We start from the raw sequence: 19489 nt of genomic DNA on the forward strand, positions 1-19489 counted from the left end.
TTCCTCATCTAATGCCTTTAGATCCTTTGGAATAAAGCCACAAACTTCAACATATAGTTCACACTTGTCAAATGATTACAGATTGGAGGCAGCTGCCTATTGGCTCCATTTGAAATGTAATCCTGTGCCAAAGTGAGCTTTGTTCCAATGCAGCATGACCATTATAATCCAATTTTCTGCAGCATCCCCTTTCATACAGTTTATTTATTTATTTATGAGATTTATATACCGCTTTAAGTGCAAGCACTCTCTAAGCAGTGTACACCAGTAAGCAATGTATATATATATTTACATTGCCCCCAACAATCTGGGTCCTCATTTTACCTACCCCGGAAGGATGGAAGGCTGAGTCAACCTTGAGCCGGTGAGATTTGAACCGCTGACCTGCTGAACACAATCAGCTAAAGTGGCCTGCAGTACTGCACTCTAACTGCTGCGCCACCTCGGTTATCTTTTGTCATCTCCTTTGAGTTCCTGTCTCTAGAGTTGCAGGAGATTTGACATGGATTATAAATACCACATCCATTAAAGAAGCCAGACAATAGATTATATAAACAATATATTTAATATGGGAGAATAAATATCTAAAGGGGGTTGAAGACTTAACGAAATGCTGAGGTAGCTCACTGGAAGGAGAAGCTGGTACTGGGCAGCCCTCCACACCACTGGCTGATGAACTTGAGAACATCCTGGCAGGGGGGGCTGTGTGACATCTGCAAGGGAGGCATGAACAAAGCTAGGGCTGAGATCAAAGTTTACAGATTTAGGCTATAAGGCAAGCTTGCCTACTTTTCTTGCCCTATGCCCTTTTCTACTTATGATTGCTAGCTTGCTTTCTTATACCTTCATTCTCTTCCTCACCTTGACTGCCATCAAGAATTTGTTCCAGCTTTCCTTGTTTGCCTCTTTGCCAGGACACTTGAATTCCACTTTATTCCTTAGTACAGGATAGCCTGAGTGGGGAGAAGGAAAAGAAGACATATGGAAAGGGCATAAAGAGGACCTGGAACTTTAGCTCCACATATTGTAAACCTCAGCTGAAGGAGCAAGTTCCTGCCCAGTAAATAATTTCTCTCTTCAAATTTTGGCAAACACAAAATCTTTCTGTGTATTCTGTTGAACCTCAGAATAGCTTCTTGATTACACTAGAGATTAATTTGGACTATTTTAAATATTGAATGCCTTAGTGCTGTATGGATAGTTCTCGACTACAATTGAGCCCAAAATTCCCATTGCTAAACAAGACAGTTGTGAGTTTTGCCCCATGGTACAATCTTTCTTGCCACGGTTGTTAAGTGAATCTGGCTTCCCCATTGACCTTGATTGTCAGAAGGTCATTTGGCCCCTTGTTGTGTTTTATTATTTTACTCTATCTCTTTCTCTATGGAGATTCTCAGTCATCCAGGTCATGGTTATCCCAAAGCACCTTTGGGACTATTATATCTTTATTTTGAAAGACTGTGAGTAGTTAGATTAATTCATTCTGAATGCCATAATTGTTTGTCTAGTTTTTTATTGCCTATTGTAATGCAATTAACTCTTTTTAAAAAGCACCTAGAGAGAAGTAGAGTCATTGCAGATAACTATGAATGGACTCATGGATTCAACCAGGACAAATTAGCTTTCTTCAGTGAGGAAATTTCATCACTGGGCAGAACTGTGGATGCCATTTTAAAAATATGAAATGCCTAAAATAACCTTTCAAAGTAAAAACTTACAACTTATAACATACAGAAGTAACTGCTAAAATATAAATATAGTAGGCAAAAATAAAAATTGAATAGTGAGAAATGTCTTAGTTAAAAGCATGGCATTAAAAGAAATCATGTGCAGACTAAAAGTAAGTTTAACATTCTTCTGAATTTTGAGCAAAGCAGCACCATATATTTTTATGTCAGGAGTTTAGAAGAGGGACTGTCTGAATAACCATGGGACCCCTTATTCTCCCATAGTGGATGAGAATAGGGTCAGAAAAAGGTCGCAAGTTTATATGGGGAGAGGCATCATTTGAAAATCTTATGGAGGAAAAAAGATGAAATATGTTCCATTATAGCTTTAGCCATGCTGAAATGACATAGTGCTCTGCTCACCTGTGATAAGGCAGGGCAGGGAGTGCACGCCAGTGCTTGCTGCTACCAGAGAGGCTTCGTAAGTGTCACGCTCATCTTGTGGTAGCACCTGTTCCAACCGTTGATCCATGGAGACCGTGAGAACCCAGTCACGGATCTCCTCACGCTGCTCTTCCTAGCACGGATAGACATATACGACACTAAGAAGGAATGAAAAGTGGCAGCACTACTAATACTTTAGGGCTGGATGGTGGAAGTGCCTGAGTCAACTGGATTGGGAATCTGGCAAGGGCTATCCATTTCCAAGAGATCCCCCTTAGAAATACTGTCTCTCCTGCTCAAAATACAAATGGATTGAAATTGCATGTGCATATGAAAACAACTTACTGAGATATGTGGCTTGGCAGGCAGTGGCACTTCAAAAGGGATATCTGTATTTTGGAAGTCTGAGTGGTCTAGAGCATCAAGGGAGCCCTCTTCAATTGCCTGGGAGAGCAAATAACATCAGAAAAAAAAACATGGAATCCTTTTCCCTCCCCACCAATCTCAAGAGTCTCAGATAAAACTCACATCAGTCAAATCAAGGAAACGGTTCAGGAAGATAAAAGCCATGTTCTGCCAACCAACACTCTGGAAAGATAAAAGAGAAGGATGAACTAGATCTAGAATGATCTTTCCCAATTCTTGCCAAAAGTCAACACTGTTTTCATTTCCAGTGTGGCAAGAGTGTTCAAATGTTTTCAAGCTAAGATTGCTTGGCTTTTGAGTAGCATATTGGAAATTGTGTTCTACAAAAATACTACCTTTTTTTTAAAAAAAAGTTTAATTAGAATCAAACGGGACGATAATCACTCTCTTCACATTTATCTGTGAGATTAGATGAAGACTTGATAATCTAATGTTCTCATTCAATAGTAATGTGATAGATGCAACTATAAAGCCTGCCAGACATGATATGAACAATAAAGACTTTTTTCTGTAAGACCTGTAAAAAATAAGGTCACTTCAATTGGGAAATTTAGAGATTTCACAATATATTATTTTGCTTAATCCCCTTTTTAAGGTATCTAAATTGGCAGGCATTGCTACATTGTATGAAACCAAATTCCACAATTTTAACTGAGCACTAGGTCACTCATCTTGCCATTTAACTTTAATGGGATGACTATGAGTCTAATATTTTGAGAAAGGAAAACAATGATTCTTCTCCACTTTATTAGTGCTGTATACAATTGTAGTTATGCCATCTTTCCTTTTACCATAATCAAGAATCCAATTACTGTAATCCTTAGAGTCTGCCTAGAATCCATCTGGATTGAGATCATAAATAATAATAATAATAATAATAATAATAATAATAATAATAATAATAAAGTTGGAAGGGACCTTGGAGGTCATCTAGTCCGATCCCCTGCTCAGGCAGGAAACCCTACACCATTTCGGACAAATGGCTGTCCAGTCTCTTCTTAAAAACTTCCAGTGTTGGAGCATTTACTGCTTCTGGAGGCAGGCTGTTCCACTGATTAATTGTTCTCACTGTCAGGAAGTTTCTCCTTAGTTCTAGGTTGCTTCTCTCCTTGATTAGTTTCCACCCGTTGCTTCTTGTCCTGCCTTCAGGTGCTTTGGAAAATAGCTTGACTCTCTCTTCTTTGTGGCAGCCCCTGAGATATTGGAACACTGCTATCATGTCCCCCCCTTGTCCTTCTCTTCGTTAAACTAGACATACCCAATTCTAGCAACCGTTCCTTATATGTTTTAGCCTCCAGTCCCCTAATCATCTTTGTTGCTCTTCTCTGTACTCTAGAATTCTAGAGTCTCAACATCTTTTTTACATCGTGGTGACCAAAACTGGATGCAGTATTCCAAGTGTGGCCTTACCAAGGCATTGTAGAGTGGCATTAATACTTCACGTGATCTTGATTCTATCCCTCTGTTAATGCAGCCTAGCACTGTGTTGGCCTTTTTGGCAGCTGCAGCACACTGCTGGTTCATATTTAGGTGATTGTCTACTAGGACTCCGAGGTTCAGTTCTCTTGATCATTTGGCCATTATTATACTGTAAATGTTTTAATTCTTTTAAAAATTTTCTAGAGATCATTTGTTTGAAAGTTAAAAATCTGAAGGTGATTCTGAATGTAAGAAGTGGAATCCTCAGGAAGTCAGTGTAAGTTTGTCACATTTCTATAAAGCATTCAAGGAACTGGTCATTTCCCCATTTTGCCTTATTTGGCAGTAATTGGACAGGTATTTCCCCACCAAGCTACCTGGATGTGATCTACAATCAGGAACTTGCTGCTCCTCACCTTAGCTGCTGTCCCTGCTTCATAGAAGGCCTTGTCTGCTGGAATGATCTCAGTATGGCGCAACAAAGAGATGGAGAGCTTGGCTGCCACAGTTTCCTGGGGGCAAAAAAAAGACAAACTCAAATTCTGCTCCCACACTAGCTTCCATTCTTAAGAAAAGGCACCTTTTCAGACAAAAGTAGTCTACTCAAGTGGAGTTAGTTGCCCCACCTTTGCATTCTTTTTAAACATGCTAATGAATTTAAAATAGAGAAAAGTTCTGAAAGTCAGACTCGTCATGAGAAAATTAAGCTACACACTAGTTAAGAGCCAAAATGTCACAAGAATTATTCTTTCATGACTGGCAAACCTAAACAAACAGACTTGGTTGTCAGTTGCACAAGATCCATAGATTTTGTAGCCATCCAAATCTGAAGCTGAACTAACAAGGCAAATACTGTACCAAAGATAATGCAATCAGAACTCCATGCAGAGGGAAGGGAAATAGTAAGAAATCTAGGGTTCAGGAACAAGCCAAAGACTAGTAAAACGGTTAAGTCCTTTTGATCTGCTGTCATCCTTCTCTTACCAGCTGTTTGATGCTTTGGGCTGCAGATCGTGTAGCATAGTAGTGGGATATAAGCAATATGGTTTCAAACTCCTCATGAGCTGGTGAATTGGCTTCACTTGATTTCCCTAAATTTTCACACTATAAGAAAGGGGATCATGTAAGTTTGCTAGATTCTTAATCACTTGAAATTGGGAAAAATGACATATATATATATGTGTGTGTGTGTGTGTGTGTGTGTGTGTGTGTGTGTGTGTGTGTGTGTTAAAAAAAGAAACCGTAGATTGTGGTCTCATTTAGGGTCATCTAAACATATATTCACTCCACCAAAGAGATTGGGTAATAATGAAAAATCTGCTTTTATCTAGATTATAGAGTGGTGCCACACAAATATATTGCACTAGCTTTATTTAGGAAAACTGTTGTTTTCTGCAGCACAGAGGAGTAAAGTCAATTACAATCAATGTTATATCATACATTTATTTAAGCTCTACTCACCAGGTTGAAGAGCACGTCCCGCAAATCAGCCCAGCTGTGATAAGCCTCTGGCCTATTCATGTTGGCTGCATTCACCATCTCCATAAATAGTCGTTTATAAATATTGAAATTCTGAAGAGAAAATATAGGAAAAGCTTTGCTATGAACAGAAGCAAGCAAACTTTCTGAGCCAGTGGGAATGTATCTTACCTGGACATTGGCAGGGGCACCATTCTGGATATAGAGGCTCAAGACTTTGTCCCAGCTGTTCTCACGGATCAAATATGTGGCATAAAGAGCCACATATTTATGCAGCACTTTATAATTCTACAAGAAGCCAAAAGAGGAAGAAAATAATATGGAAAACTATAAAACAAATAGCAGTTTTCCATTATGAGAAATGATCTGGTGAAACAGGAGGATTCCTTTCTAGGTGACTATCTCTTTAGTGTTTCCCATTTCCTAGTGAAAAAAAGGACCTGTCTTGTTTGTATTCTGTCCAAATTGATACTCCATTCATCAGTTCTGAAATCCAGTTTTATCAAAATCAATTTTGTACGAAGTTTTGGAAGCGGTCACCATACATTGAATAGGCAATATCAGTCCAACGGAAATATCAATTATTTCCCCTGAAGGCTCAGCATGCCTTGATTGATCATGTAATTTGTTCAATTAAATGAATTTAATGACCATCTCCAAAGTGGCTCAGGGCAATATACCATACAACCAACAGAATAAAAGATCATGGTGCATTTCTCTAACGACACACAATCTGGGGGAGCGAGGGCAAAGCCTGAGAGAACAGCCTGGTCTTTAAGGCTTTCTGGAGGGCCAGCAGGATGATAGGTACGTGGATATTTATTTATTTATTTGTACAGTCATACATTTATACATTTATACTTTTATTTATACATTTGGTTTATTTTGGAGGGCTAGCAGGGTGATAGCTACGTGGATTATTTATTTATTTATTTATTTATACATTTGGTTTATATAACTATCCATCTCATGCTTGTAATTTATTTGCATGCTGCCTTTATTATTTTTAGAAATAACTGAAGGCCCCGAACGTATCCAACACACTTCCCACCTCCTATTTTCCCCATAACAACTATGAAATGGATTCAACTGAGAGAGAGTGACTGGCCCAAGGTTACCCAGCTGGCTTTCATGGCTAAGGCTTAACTTGAACTCAGTCTCCCACTTTCTACTCTGGTGCTTTAACCACTAGACCAAACTGGCTTTCATAGTTGAATGACAATTCCTTTTCAGTCCCCTTTTGCAAACAGATCTTTGGCCCCTAACTAAAGCAGTGGGGAATGGAAGGTGGGCTCAATTCTCTTGGTTTCATAGATCCACCAAACTCAAATGTTCTAGACACCTTTGGGGGGGGGGGGGAAACTAAGATGCTTAGATTGGTGGTCAGCCATTGTGACAATTTGGTTCCTTTTGTAGCAGAACCACTTGGGCCTTTCACATACCTGTTTGGCAGCTGTCTCCAGGCACTTTTCCCACTGCCCCCTTTCCACATACATATCGAGGGCAGCCATAACATCCACGCCCACAAGCTGTCAAAGAGAAATCAGCTATAAGTCAGTCACTTAAACCAGAGGTCCCCAACCTTTTGGGCACCAGGGACCGTTTCTCTGGAGAGAGGTTTTTCCACGGACCGGAGGGTGCGTGGTTTTATGTGCTGCATGCATCTCATGGATGGGGCTTTCCTTGTTTCTGCAGACCGGTTGCTGGCATGCCGTGGCCCAGTACCGGTGCATGGACTGGGGGTTGGGGACCCGACTTAAACAATAATGAGACAGCAGTACCAACGTGGACAATTCTATCTGTTTGTATACCTAACCCCATCTGATATTCTCTGGTCCCCTTCTAGAATTGCCAAATAATATATTTGGCTTGCACCAAGATTTTGTATAAAAGTAGCTGCCAACAGTTTTGATTTAAATTTCCCTGAATTTTTCCTAACCCTCACAATTTTTAACATCTTCCAAAAAAATTACTGATAGAAGAATGACAGATATATTCAATTTAAGCTGCACTTCAAAAATCTCTCTCATTTTTATTTATATAGATGTAAAGGTTTTTCAAATTATTCACTTTAAGTTCTCTCCCAACTGTCAGGGTCTCCCACTTTCCCCTTCATCCCACTCAGATTCCTGCTCACCGAATCTACTTTGCCTTGATTCTTGAGGTATTCTTTATAGTGTTGATCCACATATTCTTCGTATCTGCCACAAAGAAAGTTTGTCATTTCTGTCCTAGTAATAAGGTGACCACCTTAGTCATAAGGTGATGCAGCAGTAGGCTTCAGAAACTGACAGTCTTCCACATAAACAGCATTATATGTTCTTATTCAAAGTGTATTATTTGCAAACCACTCTGAGAAGTAGAGTGCAGTACCTGGGGTCAAGCTCTTTGGCCACACACTTAGCTCTGCTCCACTCCTCCCCCTCCATGAGAGCATCGATGGCTTCCTTGATTAGATCAAGGTTGAGGTATAGCTCTACCGCCTGAGGATGGGATAGGAATGAGAAATTCGTTGCTATATGAAAATAGTAGATAGGAAGTTTGGGACTGTACAGAGGAGGTGTAGGCTCATGTCTGGCTTGAGAAGAGATAAGCTTCCCAGGAATTTTGAAACTACAGAAAAAAAACTTGTTTTAAAAATGGAAATGTTGGGCAAAATTAAAATACATGCAATATTTATTTGCATGCCACACTTTATTGATTTAAATTCACTTTGCTAAGTTAAAAACCTGCAGGAGAATATGCATATCATGTTTCCGCATAACTATTATGCAGAATATTTATTAAATGTAAAACTGTAATTTCATCAATGACTACTTTTAATAATTGAATTTACTTTTAAAGATTTTTAAAACTTTGTTTTGGCATTCCTTTATGCTTCTTCCATCCTTTGAGGCTAGTCAAGAACAGATCCACCAACCTCTATGTAAAAGTCAGTCACAGAAACTGACTTTTCACAGAAACTGACAGTTTCATGGAAACTGGATTTTCCTTCCTTCATTGGTGAAAATAGCATTTTGCCCTCTTGGGACAGAAATTCATTTTTTATTAGCATTAGAGAACTGGACTGCATAGCTTATCTTTTATGTAAAGTCTTCCTATTATAATAGAAAACGTACCATTTCTTTCATTATTCTAAAAGAAAAGGTTTTATTGGAACATTTTTTATCCTCTGTCCTCTTTCTAATCTTAAAAAAATACTGGGGAAAAAATGTTTGTACAAATACAGATGAGACTAAACTGCCTTTCAGAGGTTTGCTCTTACCACGCTGAACTTGCCAATGCTGACCAGCTGGGGCCCCACTGTCCTCATCACCTCAATGCTCCGAGGCTGGCCAAGAAACTTGATAGAAAGTTCAGCTGCCTGACGTGAAAAGAAGCATTCACAAATGAAGAAAGGTCCCTTGTACAGTCTTCTTGGTGCAGAGACTCCTGTCATAATGATTTACAGCTTACAGTACTCCATCATAGATAATTTGGAATGGTAATTTTGAACTTTTGGAAAAAAAGCAACTGAACAATGACAATCAAAAGACAAATTTAGCTTGAATGTATGAAAGAAGCAGAAGTACAACTGATTTAGAAAGTTGCCCAAAAAATTCCCCCCAGACCCTTCTTTCCATTTCCATTTTTTTTCCATTTCTCTCTTTCATTACACTGTATGCATCCAACTGACTTCAAATGCCATAAGTAGGAAAGGTTAGATCGGGTAGGCAACCCAAAACACTCGAAGAGCCACTTGGACCTGTTTCCCACCGAAAACAAAACATTGGGAGCTGGCTTCAAGCTGTTCTCCAACAAGCTCAGGGGTAGGCAACCTCGGCTCTTTTATGACTCATGGACTTCAACTCCCAGAATTCCTGAGTCAGCATAGCTGGGCTAGCTAGCTCTCTCCTGCCCTTCCTGCTTCCTGCAGAGACGCAGCCAAGGCAGGAGCCCTGCCCAGTAAGATTTTCAGCTCGTCAGAGAACACTGTGAGTCCACTCTCTTTTTTACACACACACACTCACACACACACACACACACACACACACACAGAGGGGAGAGAGAGAGAGAGAGAGAGAGAAAGAGAGAGAGAGAAGGGAAGCGCAAGTGCTTCTTTCTCTGATAAACTGGCCCCAGGCTGCAGGTTGCCGACCTGTGGATTAGATGAACCTTGAGCAATTTCCTACCTTCATGGAACATTTTTCCATCAATGCACTGTTGCTAGGGTCCCGCACCTTGAGATAGCAGTCCACAGCTCTGGCATATTCGCCTGCTTGCTCCCACTCACGTGCCTGCTCCAAGAGGCCCTCAATGCCTCTAACAATCAACAGAATTTTAATCAATGTCCAGAAAGCGACAAGGAGATTTCCTACAGCTTGATGTTGAAACTCCTATCTATTCCATCCCATAGAATTAGAAGGATAGTCCCAGTGACAGCTCAAAGACTAAGAAGATCCTTGTCTTTGAAGCAATTATTTGTAGAAACCTCAATAAAAGAAGACCAAGTGATTAGGACTTTGAGAAACCCAGCCTTAATCTTAGGGCTGAGTGACTTATGGCTATCAGCAAGCCAGCTTCCAGAAACTTTCCCATACCTCTCATGACTTAAATACCTGGATCCTTTTTTAGCCACCTCCCGTTCATACTCTTCTTGTAGAACCTCCAGATCTCCAGGGAGAAATTCTTTGCAGATTCGGAGAGCATCAGTCCACATAGCAGCTTCCTGGGGAAAAGAATCATGAAAAATATCCTTACTTGGCAAAGGAGAAAGGGAGAAACTCCTCCTTTTCCCCCGTGAAAAAAAGAACAATTGTAATAATTATAACTCATAATTTCTACCCTTGGGAGTTACAAATAGTCTTGATTTAGGATTATTTGTTCAGCAACTGTTTGAAGCTACAATGGTGCTGAATGACAAGTTATGACAAGTTCTGGCTGTCCTAGCACTCTTGGTAAATCACGATCACAATTTGGTGCTTGGCAACCAGTTTGTACTTGCAACCAATTACAATGTCCTGTGATCACCACTAGCAATCTTCCCTATCGCTTTCCCTAGAAAGCCAATAGGGAAGCCAGCAGGAAGGTTGAAGGTCACTGTGATACGTCTCCCCCACCTGTGCACCCTCCCCCAGCCCCTCTGTGCTCATGCAGTGCCAGCCATTTGCATACCCTTATGGACTGGTGCTGTATATCCTCCTTGACCTGTGTTGCACCCCCCATGTACCCTTCCTGACTCACACGCTCATGCATTCCTTTGCACACCTTCCTCAACTCTTGTAGTGCCTTTCCTATGCACCCCCTCACTTCCTCCCCCACCCAGCAGCAACTGCTTACCTGCCTGCTGGCCTGGCACTTACAACTTCCTGCTGGCTTCCCCACTACCTTGGTTGCAGAAAGTTGCCTTGCCTAACCACTGCAGGATATATCAGGCCATATTTGATTTGCAGTGGGGAAAAAAATCATTCAAAACCAGCATGGTTTGTTTTACTCAGCCAATGTACATGTTGTTGGCCACCAGCATTTTTGATACAGGTTGGGAGAATAGGAGGAATTATTTCCTCCTACTGGCTAGTATGCTTCTCTGAAATTCCATTTCATCTGCTGCTCCCATCACCCAAAAAATGCTATCATGTTTTGATCACAATCTGGTTGCAGAGAATGTCAAATGGAGTTCCATTTCTTTGGAAATCCCTAGGTAGCTTTAATAAGATGGTATTTGGTTTGAGTAGAGTGGCTTCCTCACAGCAATAGAATAACAACCGGATAGCAAATTGGGGTTTAAAAGCTGTCTATGGTGAATTTCATGCAAAACCATAGTCTATTAAACATCTACTGACCCAATCAAAACGTTTTGCCAGAGAGAGCAGTCCTGGTGTTTTTTTTTCTGTTTACCTTGTAGTGTTTCACAGCTAGATCAAGTCGCTGAGCACGCAACAGCAAAGCTTCTGCTTTCTGGAACTCTTTTTGCTTGAAGGCAGCATCAGCTTGACCAACTAGCACAATCACTACACTCTCTGGATCATGGACTTCAGCTACTCGTTGGGCAGCAGCCCAGTTCTGAGCATGAGCATACCTAAATGAGCAGGAAGCACATTAAAGCACTGGAATAGGACAGAGGCAGAAAGCAAGAGTATCATAGGAGGATGGAGGAACACTCACATTAGAACTGCCTCTTTAGGCTTCCCGGCCTTCACAAATTCCACCTCTGCTTCTTCAAACTTGCCCTGCATTTAACGAGAACGGCATATTCACCACATGACCGGCATTTACTTCAGAAAAGAGAGCAACCATTAAGAAACACGAGGGATTTACCTCATCTTCCAGGAAAGAGCCATATTTGAAGTGGATCTCAGGTAGTTTCTGCTTCAGGGAGAGTCTAGCCAACTCAAAGGCAAAATCAAAAATGCTATGGAAGAAGAAAAGGAGGTGGAAGGAGGAATTATATCTCCCATCCCAAACCACTTCAATTTCAGCAGAGTGAAAACTATATACCACTATTGGGCAACTGTCCCATGAGGTTAAAACCAACCTGATTACAAAAGAAGCATAGCAAGAAGACCCACTCAAGCCACACAAGAAAGGGGACCTGTAGTTACTGCAGAATCCCCTGCCTTGTTGAAAGCCATGGGCAGGTCCTACCCCTTGAGAATCTCTGGTATGAAACAAGGCATTGGCGGATCTTGCCTCCTTTCTAACAGGAGACTTTGCTTGGATACACCAGTAAGCCTTTTCCTCCTTGCTGCTCACTTGTTGTCAGCTGCATGGTCAATGGCCATTTCCAGAAGTCCAAATTTGTTGAGGAGTTTCACGGCAGCCTCTCCACCAAGACTCTTTGCCCACAAGAAGGCCACATGCTTGTGAGAATTTGCTCCACCATGAGCTTTTGCTACCTGTCTCAGATGAAAACAGAGATGAGAGGAGAATTGGGCCTAAAGCAACTTACCGTTGCTGCCCATCAAATGTAACTTTTCCAAGCCTAAGAAGCATGTCCATCCTTCAGCCTTTTCTTTGTGCATGCATACTTCTGGCACCACCACTCCCGCCTCTCAATACTATACTCTTTAAGGCAATGTAGTAAACACACAGGTAGGGTGTATGCTAGTAATGTGATTATGGACCCCACACGTAGCTCCTAAGCTCAACCCAGAACAGCTTAGACAGCTCATGCCCTAGCTGTTACATCAAAAGGAATTATGTATGCTGCTTTTACCCTATAGGCCTCATCCCACATATTGTTCACACGATACATGTTTATAGCTGCCTTCCAATCCTTGGCTTCAAGGTAGTGATATTCAGCCTCCTGCAGATGCCCATCAGCTTCCAGTTCCTGCAAAATAAGTCAGAAGGTCACCACTAAATCTGCTTTTCTTCTGTTACTTCTCCTCAACTGCTTTACCTTGCCCAAGTGCAAATGTGTATCGCTCAGCAGATCCTTGTGGTATTTGGCCAGCAGGCAAATCATCTCATCATACATCTTGCAATTCTTGTACATTGTAATGGCCAAGTCTGGTTCATCCACAGTTATGTAGAGCCTGGAAAAAAGCATAACTTGCCACTGAAAATGTTGCACCCCAAATAAGGATCCCACCTAGAACTACCTTGGTGATGCATACAACTTGGCAAAAAAAAGTTCAGCCTGTGGGATTCACAGATATTCCCCCAAGAATTCTGCTTAATAGTTTGTTTATACCAGTTGGAAGCCTCTCCCCTCTTTCTTCCCCCAGTCTCTGTTACAAATTCCATTCTTCTGGTTTAAAAGATATAGAACTGAAACACCTCTCACCTCTCAGCTTCCTTGTACTTTCCCTGTCGCTCCATCTCCTGAGCTTGTGTAATGTACAGCACTGACACATCCTCTGGCTTCATACATTTTGATGCCAGCTGCAAGGAGAAATGGGAGCTGGGCATGAAAGGATAAACTCCCCTTCTCAAATACACACAAGAGGTGTACAATATCCTATTTTGAACCATTCTGGATAACCCAAGCAAATTGCTTCGCTCCCTCCCATTGCAAGCTTTGTTCAAATGCACTTTCTGGAACTGGGAACATATGGACCATTTGGTGCCTCATTCCTCCCTGCTCTGGGTTGACCAGAACACATCTATTGTCAGCGCTGCGACAACTTAAAATTAATTGATTCCACGCAAGGACTATCATCGGCTTTTCACTCGTCTACAAATGGGGCGGCTGAAAAGCGAACGCAATGGTGGAGCAATACCTTAGATGTTATGTGGATTACCAATAGACAAACTGGACTGATAGCCTCCCTTTTGCTGAAGTGGCTTATAACACTGTACACAGTAGCACCGGATTTATGCCGTTTAAAATAGCCACAAGGAGGAATTTCATCCCAATGCCTGAATACCCCCAGGAACCACCTGCCTCTCAGACTTTAGATCAACGGGTGTCAGCTTGAAAGGAAGTGTGGGACAATGCAAAGAAAGCTTTGAAGAAATTGGCTCTATGCAAAGACTGTCATTGGCTTTTCACCCGTCTATGAATGGGGCAGATGAAAAAGCGAACACAATGGTGGAGCAATATCTTAGGTGTTATGTGAATTACCAACAAACGAACTGGACTGACCTCCTCCCTTTCGCTGAAGTGGCGTACAACAACACTGTCCACAGTAGCACCGGGTTTACGCTTTTTAAGATCACCACAAGAAGGGATTTTATCCCAATGCCTGAATATCCCCAAGAACCACCTGCCTCTCAGGCTTTAGATCAATGGGTGTCAGCTTGGAAGGTAGTGTGGGACAATGCAAAGAAGTCTTTGAAGAAAGCCTCAGAAATGTACAAAAAACAATTTTGGATGCATTTTAGGAAGGACACTGATAAACTGGAATGCATCTAGTGATAATGTGTCCAGATAAGGTGCCTAAAAGGAAAAACTTATGGGTACTGGCTGGAGGCATTAATTATGTTTAGCTAGGAGAAGAGAAGACTGCGGGAGGACATCATAGTTCAGAGCTATTCCAGAAGGAAAGGGAAAAAACAATAGATTTAAAATACAGTGAAGAATATTGCAGTTTGACATCAGAAAAAAAATTCTTTAATAACCAGTCGGAGTTATGATGGCCTTGGAAATTGTGCTTTACAGTTCATAAAGCACTTTTGGCTATTGTAAAATGTAAAATGTTGTCACATGACCATATTCCAAGCTCTTGACAACTGGCTCATATTTATGACTGGTTGCAGCATCCTGTAGTCATATGACCACAATTTTTTGCCAGTTTCTGGTAAAAAACACCCATTGGGAGAATGGATTAGATTTACGACTTTGTGAGTCACTTAACAATCATCATAAAAATAATTGTAAAAATGGATTCAGTCATATGAGTGCAACTTATGACCATCACAACTTACAATTGTAATTCTAGTCCCAATTGCAGTGGTAAGTCAGGCACTATCTGTATTTGTTCCTATGTTAGACTTCTTGAAGGTTTTTTTGATGGGACGAACAATTGGTTGAGAAGTGTTACTATGCTCTTCTGGCATTCACTGAACACAAACAGGGATTTTCCTGGAATGTTCTTACCTTATGTGCCTTTTCCCAATGTCCAGCTTGGGTGTACATATCAATGGCATCCTTAATGTGGTCTCCTTTGATATACAATTCCTCTGCTATCTAAAGGGACAAACAGCTTGTTATGTTTCCATTGTATCAATGGGTGTGTGTATGTGTGGAGGGAGAAAGTTGTTACCTCATACTCTTGCAAGGCTGCATAGTGTTGGGCAATTTTGGGGTAATACTTGGTTGCTGTTTTCCTATCCTGCATATCAAGAATGTATATAGCTTTCTTCCACTGCCGAGCCCCAATGGCTGCTTCAATGGCCTTGATAGCACACCTGGAAAAGATCACATTCCTTAGAGCAAGGCTCCCACAGGACCCATCCTGATCCTGGGTGCCAGTCCAACATACAACTTTCAGAATACCAGTAACTACAAAAAAGGTAGCCTCAAGGAGTCTAGTCAGTATACCCTCCACAGACCTGGCCTCAATGTAGTGGTTGATAGCTGCATCTAGTTGCTTCTGTTGTACAAGGTGGTCTCCCCAGCCCTCCTCCAGCTTTACCACTTCTGCTGGAAAAACTGAACGAGAAAGTTCTACTGCTGCAGAGAAAGGAAGAACAAAGAGCATGTAAGGAGAACTAAAGGGACCAGATCTTGGACAAGCTAATCTCTTAAGAAATATGCAGAACCTTCCTAATGCAAAGAAATTTTGGTTTAAGATCCATATATGGCTGGAAAAGATGACTAAAATACAGATAGAATTTAAGCCAGAACTGTTTTTGTTAGGAATACTAGGACTTAATTATGGAAAAGAGAATGAATATTTAATATTACATGTATTGACAGCTGCGAGAATAGCATTTGCCCAATTTTGGAAAAATGAAAACCTACCACCTGACCAGATTATAATCACGAAAATCCTAGAATGTGCAGAAATGGATAGATTAACTTTAGAGATTAAAGAGAAAGAAGATTCAGTTTATTTCAAAACATGGGAAAATTGTTATCAATGGTTAGCAACACGATAGAGCGAGAAAGGATGGTGAAATTTAACAGGATGAATATTTATTGACTAAACTTTACTTTTATGATTATTGTTATTATCAGTGACTATAACTGTTTAGTATTATATTAATTACTGAATTTTTGTTGGGGGTAACCCCACTACTATATTTATCCCTACCCTTATCCCAACCCCATTTCCCAACCCCATCCAATATCCATATATATATATATATATATATATATATATATATATATATATATATATATATATATATATATATATATATATAGCAGAACCTAAAACTGCCAATCCAAGGATATTCTAAATATCTCTTCCCTTGGTCCTTTTTGCTTTTTGAGGTTTTTTACCATAAACAAGATTTGCTATATAAGTAGTCCTCACTTAATGATTGCCTTGTTAACGGTCATTCAAAGTTAGTTACAACGATGCTCAAACAACTTATAGTGACCTCCCATTTATGACCTCCACATTGTCTCTCTGCTCTTATTTTCACTTGCTTGTTCATCTCATACCAAAATATCCTCAGGGAGAAAGAAGCCCAGTTTGGCTGAAGGACGTAGCAAGATGCAAAGGAAAACTGAAGTAAAATCATAAGCACACTCACAATCATTTGATTTTCACTTAGTGACTGCTTCAATAACTGAGTTGCTGGTTCCAATGGTGGCTGCTAAATGAGGATTACCTGTAAATGATTTTGTTCTACCTTCTAATATTAAAAATTTTCGATAAACACTCAATAAAATGTAGGAAATATAAAATTTGAGAACTTATAGGCAAGCTGCAGCCTCAGAAGAGCCTCCCTCCCTCCTTCTCATACCTTTCAGAAATGAGTTGCCCTTGCGATAGCACTCCAGTGCTCTTTGTGGGTTCCGAATTTTTTCGAAGAGTTCTCCAGCCTGAAAAAGAGGAGAACTGCCATCAGTTGAAACCTTACAAACTGCCCCAAAATACCCAATTTTCAAAGGCAGATCAACCACTTTTTGTGCTGGGAAGTATTCTGTAAGCAAAGTAAGGTCTATCAAGCTCCCTCCTGCCGTCAGGTGACCCTACTGACTCCCTACATCACAGTATTTTTCACATGGAACGATGACATCTCATTGCTCCAAGGCATCACCACAAAAGTCTTTATATTGAAAATCACTGCAACCTGAGACTTTGAAGCACCTTGAAAACTGAACAACTTCTTGGCCTCATAGTCCATTTACAATTTTAAAAAAGGATGCTTGTGGGAAAAGAATAACCAAATTTGGAGAGTAACTTTGCAAGATTTAATGAATTAAAATATAGAATATAGTAGCCTGATCCGTAGAAGAACTTACTTTCCTTTCTCTTAGTGAAGGTTATTTTTTTTTCATCTTGAGGCAAAATGTAAACCCTCAAAAAAGACACTAATATGTGTATTCCTTAAAACACATTGAAATTAATGAGCTGAACGCAAAAGCAACCGATAGCCTAGGCCAGGGTTTGCAGCCCAGTACCAGGCTGTAGTCTATTCGGAACTGGGCCACGTGAGTGGTGGGCCAGCGCATGCATGCACAGTTCAGTTTGTATGAGCAGCAGGTTGGCGTGCACTCGCATGCACATGTGTGTATAGTTCAACTTGTGCAAGTTGACCTGTGTGCACCTGTGCATCGGTCCACCACTTACGTTAAGTTGAGCTGCACGTGTTCACACGTGTGCCGGCCCATCGCTCACACAGCCCAGTTCTCCTTCCCCCCCCCCAGTTGGGCCACCAAGCCGCAAAGGTTGGGGACCACTGGCCTAGGCCATCCTCTTATTCCATCATCACCCTCATTCATTCTGTCACATAGATCCTTTTTCTTCCAATCTCTAAAAGCAATAAACTTGTTTATTGTGAGCCCTATCCCCTTCCCAACTCTAGCTATGCCTACCACTGGTTCATAATCTCCATCTTACTGCTCACTGCTACGTATGTTATCATCTCTGGCCTAGATAACATTGGGAAGATCTACTAAGATGCTATCAACTACAACCCTGAAGAAAATAAAGGGATGATAATAAGCATACCTACCATTACCACTGGGTGATGCACATCTCCTTCAAAAGAGGAATGTAACATGATTAACAAAGCTGTATAACTACTGAGCGTTCGGAAGTGTAATAGATGCCTCACCTGCTCAAAAAGCTCTCCTCGAATCAGGGCTGTAGCAATACGATTGATGAGGTCAATATTTGCCAGTAGTTCCTCTCGGTCCATGGTCAGCTGTGCTGCTTTAGCTGGTAGCCCAGCCTTCAGGTAGAGGCCAATGGCTGCTTGCAAGTCCCCTTGGCTCTCCTGCACCTCAGCAGCTCGCTCCTCCTGCTGTGTCTGCAGCAGCCACTCATAATAGCTTTGACGCAATTTTTCTAATGCAGGATGGTTCTAAGAGTGAGAGAGAGAGGACAACAGAGGAGGAGATATCAGACCATCTCAGAAACTGATGATCTTAAATCTTCAGTGCCTCTCTTACTTTTGCCTCTGCCACTGAGATGCATTCATCCCACATGTGAAGCTCTTGATACATCTCCATGGCCTCCTCCACAGCATTCTAAAACAGGGGAAATAATATGGGTTAGGGTACAGAGAGGTGTAGGGGACAAAAGTGTTCAAAATAAGCAATCCCTGCTCCCAGACTTACCTGCTCCAGAAAGATCATCTCTGCCAGCTTGTAGTTTTTTTCTAACATAGCCAAGCGGACTCGGACCTGGTAATAGTCTGTGCCATCCCCTCCCTGAAGTGAGCAGTTAAACAGAGGAGGAGATGTCACTCTCAAACTGTGGGAAAAAGAGACTGCCCCCTCCAACTCCATCCATGTAAGTTAAGCACCCACCAAGTGCAAGGAGAACCCAGATGAGACAAATGCTCTATTGGATTAGTAGGTTCTTCTTTCCCTTTAATGCAAGGGTATCTAAACATTTTTGCCATCACACCTCCTTTTAATGTAATCTTAATGTATATACCTCCCCTAAAACCCTCAAAACTAAAATGAACACAGATGAGCAATGTAAACGACACAATTAATCTTTGGGAAATGGGGATTTATTGTAGCAACATAACTAAAAGGTTCTTCAACCCTCCCCGCGTGGCTGCCTGCACCTCCCCAATTTGGGAAACCCCGATTGAAGGGAAAGGGGAATGCAGGAACATTGATAGGGAAACCTAGGAGATAGGAGAATAAAAGAGCAAAAGCAAGCTCTCCATTTCACTCACGTATTTCTTGGCCACTTGGTCAGCAATCTCATTTGTTTCATGGAGAAATCGAGCCTTAGATACTTGTCCAAGAGCAGCAAAACACCTAGAAGAAAATATTATCAGGGTTTATTTTATTTATTTTATTATTTTATTTTAGAAATTTTATTTATTTCCAGATTTATAAGGACACCCAACTCGGACAGTGTGATTCTGGGAGGTGCACAACAAAAATACGTAATAACACAAACATCAAACAACCAATATATAAATTCAAAGGGTTGCAAAATTTGGGATCTAAAGTGGATAGGAAGCAGAATAAAGTGTCTTCCAGCTCA

General features: G+C 41.0%; 1 protein-coding gene across 1 annotated transcript in view; it reads right to left on the reverse strand.

Moving 5' to 3' along the window:
* Positions 1-546: 546 nt before the first annotated feature.
* IFT172 (intraflagellar transport 172) overlaps positions 547-19489 on the reverse strand; it is a 30055-nt gene continuing 11112 nt past the window's right edge. Inside the window, exons 19-48 of the mRNA XM_039346139.1 lie at positions 19173-19257; positions 18601-18693; positions 18433-18510; positions 18096-18344; positions 16779-16857; positions 15414-15534; positions 15125-15269; positions 14959-15048; positions 13204-13301; positions 12817-12952; positions 12631-12747; positions 12168-12310; positions 11733-11826; positions 11580-11644; positions 11313-11493; positions 10034-10143; positions 9608-9737; positions 8701-8799; positions 7809-7918; positions 7573-7636; positions 6878-6964; positions 5607-5723; positions 5418-5528; positions 4941-5060; positions 4373-4468; positions 2640-2699; positions 2457-2555; positions 2091-2244; positions 862-953; positions 547-713 (exon numbers count right to left, since the gene is read on the reverse strand). Coding sequence (XP_039202073.1) covers positions 624-713; positions 862-953; positions 2091-2244; positions 2457-2555; positions 2640-2699; positions 4373-4468; positions 4941-5060; positions 5418-5528; positions 5607-5723; positions 6878-6964; positions 7573-7636; positions 7809-7918; positions 8701-8799; positions 9608-9737; positions 10034-10143; positions 11313-11493; positions 11580-11644; positions 11733-11826; positions 12168-12310; positions 12631-12747; positions 12817-12952; positions 13204-13301; positions 14959-15048; positions 15125-15269; positions 15414-15534; positions 16779-16857; positions 18096-18344; positions 18433-18510; positions 18601-18693; positions 19173-19257 — 3313 coding nt within the window. The 3' untranslated portion in view covers positions 547-623. The remainder of the gene's footprint in view (positions 714-861; positions 954-2090; positions 2245-2456; positions 2556-2639; positions 2700-4372; positions 4469-4940; positions 5061-5417; positions 5529-5606; positions 5724-6877; positions 6965-7572; positions 7637-7808; positions 7919-8700; positions 8800-9607; positions 9738-10033; positions 10144-11312; positions 11494-11579; positions 11645-11732; positions 11827-12167; positions 12311-12630; positions 12748-12816; positions 12953-13203; positions 13302-14958; positions 15049-15124; positions 15270-15413; positions 15535-16778; positions 16858-18095; positions 18345-18432; positions 18511-18600; positions 18694-19172; positions 19258-19489) is intronic.

The sequence above is a fragment of the Crotalus tigris genome, unplaced genomic scaffold (genome assembly GCF_016545835.1).
Source record: "Crotalus tigris isolate CLP2741 ecotype Arizona unplaced genomic scaffold, ASM1654583v1 scf7180000017987.690289119674:8195010, whole genome shotgun sequence".
Taxonomy (NCBI): domain Eukaryota; kingdom Metazoa; phylum Chordata; class Lepidosauria; order Squamata; family Viperidae; genus Crotalus; species Crotalus tigris.